Raw genomic sequence first — 11,469 nt, forward strand, 5'->3', positions numbered from 1 at the left:
ACATTTCTAAAACAACCCACACTAGCAACTAGTGAATTTACAGATCTCAGATTACTCGGTCTCGCCCTATCTCTCCCAATAAATCCCGAAAGGGAAATGAATTTGTTGGCATCATTTCAAAATTTCCTTGCTGGAGACGTCTGAACAATCTAGCTGGTCCTCGTTTACTGAGCTTTCGAGATTTCATTTTTGACTACTTATTATCTTTGCACATTGCCTCTATTTTCTGTGCATGCTCGGACAATTCTAGAAATTATTGCAAATTCAAGGCTCCGACTAACATTCAGATTTCATCATTCAAACCATCCTCGAATAGAATACACATTTCAGCTTCAATTGGAACAATACCTCAAATATATTTACTCAAATAGACAAACTCCCGTTCATACTTTGCTACAGATCAGTTTCCTTGTTTCAATGTGAGAAACTCTTTCTTTTTCTTCTCTAGATATAAACGGCTGACATATTTCTTTTTGAATTCTGTTTGAAAGAAACCCCGGTTAACCCGGTCACTTGAAGTCATAGTCGTTAACATGTTCCACCATGAATATGCTTCGTATTTTAGTAACAAAATTGCACATTTCAGGCTGTCCTTAGATGTACAAATTAATTCTGCAAAAACTTGTTGTGTATTCTCAAGCCAATATTCAGCTCTAGCTCGATCATCATCAACTTTACCTCTAAATTTCTTGACCCTAAACTTATGGATTTTATCAATAGAGGGTCAGTGAATAGGTACGAGAGTAGGGTTTTGAGGCCACGAGGGTGTTAGAGGAGGCACGGTCATGGTGAAGTTTGCAAAGTTGTAGGGTTGGCTCGTATAAATTCACTGAACCATTAACTCATCATGCCATAAAAGGCATTTTTCATTTAAGTACTCGACTTTTTTGAAACTGGCATACTTTAACTCACTTCATGATTGGAAGCCAAAATATTACTTTAAACTTCATCTGCGATGGCACGATTAGGTTTTGTCAACATCTTGTATCTATAAGAAAAAAAAGGATCAAATCAGATCAAAAGCATCACATTATCATAGATTATATGTGGAGTGTATATTCTAGACTCAATACGCACTATACCCAATCCTAAAATTTACTAAATCTAGCTTTGATACCATTACATGTAACACCCTCACCCGTCTCCATCACTGGATTAGGGTTACGGAATGCTACAACACATAACAGAAAAAATCATGCTATATCAATTCAAATTTCTATAAACGATCTTTAATCATTAATTAAACAGTCAAACAATGTTATTCATACAATATCGAGGTTAAATTGAGCTTACTAAAGCTTTAAAAATAATTCAAAACAAAACAAGGACTAATTTGAAACATTTTAGAAAAGTGTGGCAAGAATACAAAATACGGGTCACACAGTTGTGTAGCCAGGTCGTGTGGAGCTAAACCACATAGTTGTGTACTACAACCATGTACAAGGCTGATGCTTTGTAATGCAGGGTCACACGATCGTGTCGCCAGACTGTGTAACTAACTGTGGCCGTGTGGACTTAATTGTAAAACTTTACAAACATTCACACGACTGTGTGGCTGGACCGTATGAGCGACTAAGGTCGTGTCAATCATCATGCACCTAATTCATTAAGAGCAGACAACCGTGCCACATGCCCATATAAGGCACACGGCCGTGTGTTAGATCGTGTTCACTTATATGTACCCTAAAAGGCAAGTTACAAACCACAAACTCTCATATACCACATATGCACTTCATACCTTTCCTTAAACATAATCAAAATGCACCAAAATATACCAAAAACATCACTTGAAATATAATTTCTAAGTGTCTAACCAATATTCCATATGGCACCATCACAACTAAATTTAAAACATACAACTTAACCATTCATACAAGCATATATAAACATTAATGTGCATTTTACCATAAGCACCTTTCAAACCTCACCTTTCTATCAACCTAAACATGCCTTATTACAAAACAATATTGACCGTATAAGTCCCAAGCAAACAATTAATCACATAGCATATAAAGTTCATCTAAACCTCAAGTTTCATTCATCCATTCATGATTCAAAGCATATCATATAACTAATGCACAACCATTCACCAAAACATTACCATTTCATAATTTTTCATGATTCAATGATAAGCACACATCTCAAAAGCATATTTAAACCATTCAATCCATCACACATGCTAAATAGCCTTGAAAAACACATTACATATAGACCATATAAATCATATTACAACATTTACCACATAATCCCAAAATAACCTATATATATGCCACAAAACCGAAATAACAACAAATCAAAATCTACTGAGACTAAAGCTTGATAGTGTGAGCCTTGAAGCTGATCTGACTACATAGTTCCACAAAACGTTAACTACAAAAAGCAGGAAATGAAACAGAGTAAGCTTATATAGCTTAGTAAGTTCAAATTTAAATCTTAAATCAACTTACCAAAATAATGTAATTGAAATTTAAACAAGTAATACAAAGATATGAACCTGACACTCAATATACAAGAAATATGTGATATTTATATTAGTTCAAATCACAAGATAATTCCATATATATCATGGATTCAATCCAAGTCATTCATATGCATTTCACATATCTTAGAAAGTTATTTGATGATCATTCACAAGTTTTACTAGTCCGATGAACTATAACAAATTAATTTGGGTACTCGAGTAATTACACCACAGCAGAGAGCATCGTAATGCTATACAGAGGTGACATAGTGAAAACAGAGGCATGAATGTGCAACTAGAGGCACCAGAATGAAAAAGAGACACCAAATTGTGAACAAAGACACCGAAGTGCAAACCTGCACAAGCCCGCATTCTAACCCTATTGGAATGTCAATTGTATATCGTTTACTACGTTCAAGCGAGCATTAAAACAGAATTCGCAATGCTTATAGATTAAAGCATTTCCATGTTATCGATACACATAATGTAAACAAATCACATTCATTTAGAAATTCATATGTATCATATTTCACTAGTATTCAACAGTTTTCAATTTAGTCCTTGCTCACCTTAGCAATTATTTATAACATTTCAACATCAACTCACAATATCATCAACATATATATAAACATAATTCAATAGAAAACAAGATGTATAAACACATTTAAATACACTATGAACTTACCTATTATATTCGACTATCGAGTTGATTCGTAAAGACTATTCGACAATTTTTTCCTTGATTTTTTTCCGTTCGGTTCAATCCTTGATGTATACAATAGTTAAATTCAATTTATCAAATTCAATTACCTTTCCATGCTCATGTATAAATATATGACCTATTAATTTCATTTTACAAACTTTTCCTGAACTTTTACAGTTTATTCATTTTAGTCCCAAAAATTGAAACTACTATAACTTTTACATTTAAACCCCAGCACTTGAAATTGATTATAAATTCCTCCATAATAGCCTTTAAATACTAAAATTTACAAAAAACTCATACTAAGATTAACACATTTTCATGTTAGTCATTAGGTTCAAAACTAACAAAAGTTCCTTTACAAAATGGTCATATTTAGCTACCGAGCTCATAAATCTACCATATAACTTCAAAAATATCTAAAAATCATTAATGAAAAGTTTCAAAATCTTTAACAGTTTTACGAAATAGTCCCCGGGTTAACTAGATTAAGCTACAACATTCTCAAAAACATAAAAATAATTAAAAACTAACTTAAGGAGTACTCACATGCAAAGGTCGATTATGCTTCAAGAAAATGACTATGGCTTCTTGTTTCTTTTGTGGTTTCGGGTGAAAGAAAACCAAATGGGAAAGATGACCCTTATTTTGTTTTATTAAACTATCATTTAATTATTTTAAAATTTAACTTAACATTATAAAATGATTTACAAAACATGCACTCACCATCCATATATTATAAAAGTGGCTAAATTATTGCTTAAATCCCTTAACAAAATTTAACTAAGCCATTAGACAACTAAATTCAATGAAAATCAAATTTTTACGATTGTTACGATTTTGTCATTTTTCCTTAATTAACTATTCAATCGCTAAAATTATTGGAACAAGACATAATTTTATTCTATAATAGACTCGTAAATATTATAAAATAATATTTATTGACTCATTCATCAGAAATCGAGGTTCCAAAATCACCATTTCCGGTACCACTGAAAAACAGGATGTTATAGGATTCTTGAATGGGAAGTGTATTTTGAGCAACCAAAAGGTTTCACTTATCCAAAGGACCTCCATGTTACTTTTTTAGCAAAAGGTTAAGTGCGGAGGGTGTGATCATTTTCCATGAGTGCATCATGTCTAGCCATACTTTGTGCATAAATTTCACTTGTCCTTGAGTAAAATTAAGTTTTTAGCTAAGTTTTCCTTTATACTTATCTTTATTTCATGTCATTTTGTGTTTTAATTTTTTTTTTGTGTATTTTAGGTCATTTTTAGGATGTGTTTGGATGGAGAATTTAGAAAAATGATTTCATTTCAGTTAGGGTTTTTGAAATTCAAAAAAAGAATATACTTGTTTAGATAAAAATAATAATAAAAAATTCAAAATTTGTAAGTAATTTGAAGGGAATTAAGCCACTCAAATTTCTTCTTCAAATTCTACCTAAAGAAGTGATTTTTCAAAATGTTTCGTAAGCTTATTTCATTTACCCATATAAAATTAAAACTTAAAACTTCAAAATAATTTTTTTATTTGATTCTAATATATTTAAATTTTATTCCACTCTTGTAAGAGTTGATCAACCTTCAATAAAAGATGAGTGTTTAAAGTGTTCACTAAAAATGTGCAAAACTAAGATTGCAATTTTTTTAAAATTAGAGGTTATATTGTGAATTGGCAGTACATTCATTCTCTGGCAAAAGTCTTGTACATATAAATAATTTATCGAAATATCTGTAATGTACAAGCTCTTTAGTTGTTATACTCTTTATTGAACAAATTGTTTAACTTAAAAAATGTTCCAATAATTGCAATACATTTCATGAAAAACTCAAACCTTTTCAATTACTTTTTCTTTTATGAATAAAAATACCTTTGGAAGGCTCTAATCCAATTATAGGAAAAGAGATTTGAATTAAATATTTTTAAAAATAAAACTTATGGGAGTAATTAATATCTAATTTATTACATTGTTGTTTTCAAATTTCAAATAATATGAGATTTAATTTTATTATTTTTAAATCTCTCAACGAGTTAGTGTTATAAGTCAATTAAATATTAATTTGGTTGTAGAAAGGATTCAAATACTCTTACGTATTTAAGCTAAATTATATTTTGATAATTATACTTTTATCTTTTATATTTTAATAAAATTAATAAAAAACTTACATATAGTGAGATTTGAACCTATGATACCAACATAAATAAAAATTTAACTTTACCACTTTAACTAAAACTTCAATTTAATCTTTTATATAAATTTTAATATCTTTACATGAAAAAGTCTTTCACTCACATCTTTCGTATCTCTACTAACTTTAAACTTTTGATTGAACTAGTATCACGAGTCAACCAAAAATTCGGTTAGAGAAATGACTAGATTATTATTTCATATTTAAAATAAGTTATATTATTACGAGAGTATTTCAATCTTTTCATTTTTAATAAAACTAATAAAAAACTTACAAATGATATATTTGAACCTAGGACACCAGCATAAGTAAAACTTCAATCTTATCATTTTAATCAAAGTTTCAACTTAAATATTTCTTTTTATAAATTATCATATTTTTACCCATAAGAAACTTCAAACTCACATTTTGTATCTCTATTAACTTTAAACCCAAAATTGACTTAAACCAAAATTGACTAAAATACTTTTTCTTATTTAAAATAAATTATATTATTACAACTATATTTTGATGTTTTATATTTTTAATAAAACTAATAAATAATTTGGCCTAAACATTAAAACAAAAACTCAACTTTACTATTCCATGTCAATTTTTTTATAAATATTAATATTTTATTAATTTTTTACTCACGTTTTTTTTTTTTTTTCACACTCAGATGCCTGTTGTCTCTAAAACATCTGTAAAAGTCATCCCTCTAATCTGATTTTATTCCAATTTGAGAATCCTCCTCGTGTTGATTCAGGCTAGCCAAGTGTCAATCAATTTGTCCTTTTTTGAAATTTTTGCTTTTTTATTTTCTATTAGAAAGATACGAAAAGAACAAGAAAGATTGGGCTTGTTTTCGTGTTTTATTGGTTTAAAGTTTTTCTATTTTTTATAAATTTTATAAGATTCATGATTTTGACATATTTATATCATGTTCATTGAGTTACTTTTGATTTCTCATATACATAAGAGTTTTATAATTATATGTAACTTGCTATATGTTTATAATTTATTTTATTTGACATTAAAATTATTATTTTACGTGAAATATCTTGCTGTATATTAATTCACTTAGTATTTTCCGTAGAATTTTGCAGTTATTCAATTTCAATTCATGGGTAAAATTTATAAATTTATTTAAAATTTTCATTTTATACAATTTAAAATTTTTCATGTTAATAACTTATTTAACTAAAATTTTGATAATTTTATGGAGTTAATTTCACCCTCAATCGATCTCAATTTAATTATGAAATTATTAAAATTTAATTATTTTATAAAGTAATAAATATTAAATTAATGTTATTTATGCTTTCTCACATTGTAATAAATCTAAAAAATACACCTACAATGAAAATTATGATATTTGAATTCAAAATATCTGTGTTAACTAACTCAACCCACCATTTTAAGCAAAGTAATAATTAATTTTATATTATTTTTAAATTTTTCACATACATCATGAATGTATCATAATCTAATTTTATAATAATTCAAATTTCGCTTTCATATTTAAATTGGAGTTATTTTAATTTATCAGTTTGATAATTTAATTTTTATGTAGTATATTTAAACTAATGATTAATTATGAAATTATAATATAAATATATTTTTAAAATCGTTATAGTTATACAGTAACATAAAAACATCGTACATAAAATTTTAAATCCATTTTAGGCATATTTTGTAATACAATCATTGAAGTACAAGATTAGATTGTATTTTGTTTTTTAATTTAATAAATGGATAAATTAGTTTTGTATATTAAATAAATGAATAAATTAGTAATTTTATTAAAATTTTATTCATTTGTATTGTCAAAATTAATGTGATTGACGGAATAATTAGACAAGAACATATGACGTGTCACACGTAATTTAGGTTGATATACAAAATTAATTTTTAATAATAAAAATAGATAAAATTTTAACAAAAATCAATTTATTTTTATCTAATATATAGATATCAATATTTACAGTACAAAAGGTCAAATCCTAAAACATAGAAAATGCTTTACCCGCATATTTTTGTAATAAAAGGTAATGGATAGAGGTTTTCTAGTATATTCATTGGCATATTCTTAAAATATTAGAAAACAGAACCCACGCTGGTGCTTAATCTATCAATTTGGATGATAAGGAATTGATATGACCACTTCACAATACAATTCTAGAAGAAACGCTTTTTCGGTTTTCCTCTCTAATATATTGGATTAATTTCCCCCACTTATATCGTCGTAAACAACACTTACAAAGCTGTTCTTATACCAATTAACTCCAATAGTCGACACGTGTGTCTGTCTCGTACACCAAGGTCTTTTTTTTCTTCAGGAAATTGAGCACCAAATTTGTTTTTCTAAAGAAAATAAAAAAGGTTGTCCAAGTGGGAATTACCTTTAACTGGGTCGACTCTTGTAGCTCGATAGATTGCCACGTTAAAAGTTTCTTAATTGTTAATATGTATTATTTTTATTTCATAATTTTTTATATGAACTTTTATGCTATACTTCCATTATTTTTAGTATCATGTTCACAAAGGCGTGTCCTTTTGGAGTCTTGACTAGTTTGCACTTTAAAATTTTAAAATTTTAAATTTTAAAAATTTTAAAAAAATAATTAGGTTCAAAATTTTATACTTTTAAAGTTTTTAAAATATTTTAATTATACTCTTTTAATTTTTGAAAATTTTAATTAAACTTTCTTAAAAAAGTTTTGAAAATTTTCAATAATCTCATAAAAATTTCAATTAAACCCTCAATTCTTTTTTTTTTAAAACATTTTATTAAATTCTTAAATTTTTGAAAATTTTACCATCCAAAATGCCAGAATCCGACATGTTGATGTTGTTTTCTAGTTATCGAAGTTTATATAATTTATTATAATAACTCAATTAGACCTGTTGTATCTAACTTCATCTTTCTCCTTTTTTTTACATATTATATAAGATTACTGAAAAGAAAATTATATCTTGGTATTAAATTTATGTTATTTTGTATTAATATAAATTATATAAATTGCTGCACATTTATATTTTGTTTCATGTGCATTTTAACATTTTGTATATTTATGGTGTAAACATGGAATTTTTCGTCAAATCATGAGGTTTTAATATTTTATTTTTATAGAGATAAATATTAATTTTACATACGAATTTTATAATTTGATACAAAAACTTAGATTTTAATTTAATTATACATATTTAAAGAAATTAATATATACATTTATTTTCATATTAGATTAATATAATTGTTTGTGTATATAAGATCTATCATAAAATGGTGCTAATTCGATAATGTTGTTAGTTATTTTAAAAGTTAAATCAAATCAAAATTTTATGTATAAAATAACACAAAATCGATGTTTATATATGACATTATTCATTAGATTAAAGTTCATGTATAGTTTTGATTTTATCCTTTTATATTATCTTAATTCATTTCATATTTTGTATAATTTATTATAATAATATAATTTTAATCTTAAATTTATTTATTTAAAATTTTAATAATTACAAATATTATACCTTAAGACTTCAATCTAACGAAAGCATACTTTAACATATATACATAAGACCTCTCGCATTTGGCTTGATGGTTAAATATTGTTCACTCATAGAACTGACTTGGATTTGAGTCTTCAGGAGAGTAAGTGATGGGTCTTTTCTTGAGAAGCTTTTTGTGGACGCAGTGTATACATGCGTGGTGTGGGTATATTCTTACCTTATATGTGAATACTAACACTGTGATTGTATGATACCAAAAAGTAATATATATATATATATATGCATGTCACATCATGAGTTTTAATATTTGTTTAAATTTTTTATATAATTTCAATTTATTTCATAGTTTCATTAAATTTATTATAATAAATTAATTTTAATCTTAAACTTATTTATTTAACATGGAATATATGTATCTATTAATGTGTATGTATTATGTGTACTTATATATGTATCATTAAGACTTCAAACTAATGAAAGCATACTTTAACTTATATATGCATATAATTGATATGCTGATGTCCTCTCCTTTATTTTAAGCCAGAAAAATGTCGTCTTTTTCTTTTCTTTCCTTTTCTTTTCTTTTTCTTTTTCTTTTTCTTTTTGTTAGGCAGAAATAGATAATAATAAAAGAAATTTGTTTACTCTTAAAAAAAAAATTTCTGCCAAATAATTTTTAATGTTTGACGTTATGATTTACTCAGGGAACAGGCTTCCAGCATCGCCACGAGCCTCCTGCTGCTACTTGACCTATGTTACAGAAGGATGCTGCTTCTCTCTAGGTGCTGGTATTTAGTCTAATTTGTCTTTGAACTCTTTATTTGTACCCCCCCCCCCAAAAAAAAAAAAACATAGAAAAAATCACCAGTTCGATTTGATCAGATTCGAGCTGTGAAAAGGCATATATCTAATAAAATACACCAACTTCGATGATATTTAAAAGGTTAACTTTGTAGATGTTTGGGATAGAAATAAAAACAATGCCAAAATCAAGCTGCTAAAAGAAATGAGTTAACCATTTGAAGAATATAAGCTTCTAGTTTTATTCATAATATTTTGTTCAATACCAGATTTGCCTTTATTCCCAGTGAAGCAGAGAAATATATAGAATACATATAGATATTATATATAAAAACTAATGGAACATTCATCAATATCCATGCTCACTAGTCATCATAATTGACTTAGTTTCACACCAGATTTGCCTTTACTCCTAGTGAAGCATAGTAGTACACATAATACATACACATTAGATACATATATAAAACCTAATGGAACATTCATCAATCCGTGCTCACTAGTTATCATAATTGACTGATTAATTAAGTAATTAATCAATCAATCCTTCTTGTGCTCTTGATCAGCACGTCGTACTTCAAGGCCGCCATCAGGTCTCTTCTCAAGTGAATAAGGCATATAGGTTCCTAGAATTCTGTCCCATATGTCAAAGTAGACAGAGAAGTTGTATTTGGTACCATAAAGCTGATGGTGGACATCATGGTATGCCGAATTGTTGTTAAAAAAGAGGTAAAAGGGGTTTCCGGGAAGCTTCATCCCGCAATGATCATCCACTAATTTAAGGATGGTAAAGGAGGAGAAAAACATGGCAGTTCGAGGAGACATGCCGGAGAGGAGTACAGCTAATGTTCCGCCCATGGTGTCCAAGAACCCCTCAATTGGATGCATATACTGTCCTCCAAATGAATAGGGAACAACCAGCCGGTGATGCGGAACATGAAGGTGTTTGTATAAAAACTTGTTCTGATGCAAGTACCAATGCACAAAAAACGACCATGTATCTATCACCACCATTGCTATCACCAATTGCTTGGCTAGAAGAAGCAAGGTTAGTGATTTCTTTGGAGATGCCTCATCATCTTTTTCTCTTGTTACCTGCGACCAAAACAAATTAAGTTCCAAGTTCTGATACAAATAGAAAATGGTGGTGCTCTGATATTTTATCTGATCCTTGAAAGTTACAAACTTACAATAAAAAAGAAGAAAAAATTTTGTTTATAATTGCATCAAAAGAAAGGAAAAGGAAAATAAAAAGAAAAGCCATTAATTACTACTCATACCGCATACGTGAAGAGGTTAATAGCAATTGACATGACTTGATGGCAAAGAACGGCTTTGAAGACTTCCTTTCTGGAAACCAAATTCTTCTCCTCCTCTTCTTTCTTGGAGTGCAACTTGTACTTCTCAAACCTTGACTCAAACATCACATACATACCTGAGTATATCCAATAAACAGCAATTGGCACCAAAGTGGCCAGCAATTCCTCCGACGTTACAAAAGCCATCCCAGTTTTTGAACTTAATCTCCCTTTCAAGTGTTCAATTCTAATAATAGCAATGGAAATGTGTCTTGTTCAATTACACTATGCAATAGTCTTCTTATAGTTCATAATTGACAGTGACTGAAATTCACAAAATGTAACTAGAGCATGGAATAAGGGGGAATTTTTTTGATATATATTTGCGTATATACTCCTTTAATTGTTGACCATTCAAAACACAAAAAAGTAAGAATTTTGATTGTGTAAAATTTATCTGAAAACTTTAAGCCAGAAATATGTTGTCTTTTTTTTTTTTATGTTAGCCAGAAATAGATAATAATAAA

At 28.1% G+C, this 11,469-nt stretch overlaps 1 protein-coding gene across 1 annotated transcript; it reads right to left on the reverse strand.

Moving 5' to 3' along the window:
* Positions 1–9,864: 9,864 nt before the first annotated feature.
* Positions 9,865–11,263, reverse strand: LOC105794191 (sphinganine C4-monooxygenase 2). The gene is made up of 2 exons (XM_012623235.2): positions 10,925–11,263; positions 9,865–10,739 (listed from the first exon to the last, which is right to left on the reverse strand). Exons 1-2 carry the CDS (start codon positions 11,147–11,149, stop codon positions 10,185–10,187), a joined length of 780 nt encoding a protein of 259 aa, XP_012478689.1. The 5' UTR covers positions 11,150–11,263; the 3' UTR covers positions 9,865–10,184.
* Positions 11,264–11,469: the final 206 nt, after the last annotated feature.

This window comes from Gossypium raimondii, chromosome 3, assembly GCF_025698545.1.
Source record: "Gossypium raimondii isolate GPD5lz chromosome 3, ASM2569854v1, whole genome shotgun sequence".
Taxonomy (NCBI): domain Eukaryota; kingdom Viridiplantae; phylum Streptophyta; class Magnoliopsida; order Malvales; family Malvaceae; genus Gossypium; species Gossypium raimondii.

Bases quoted from the DNA above. Each gene is read 5' to 3' on its own strand.
- LOC105794191 (XM_012623235.2), bottom strand. From the start codon at position 11,149: ATGGCTTTTGTAACGTCGGAGGAATTGCTGGCCACTTTGGTGCCAATT. The intron at 10,740-10,924 runs GTATGAGTAGTA...TTTTGGTCGCAG, and splicing joins TTAACCTCTTCACGTATGCG to GTAACAAGAGAAAAAGATGA.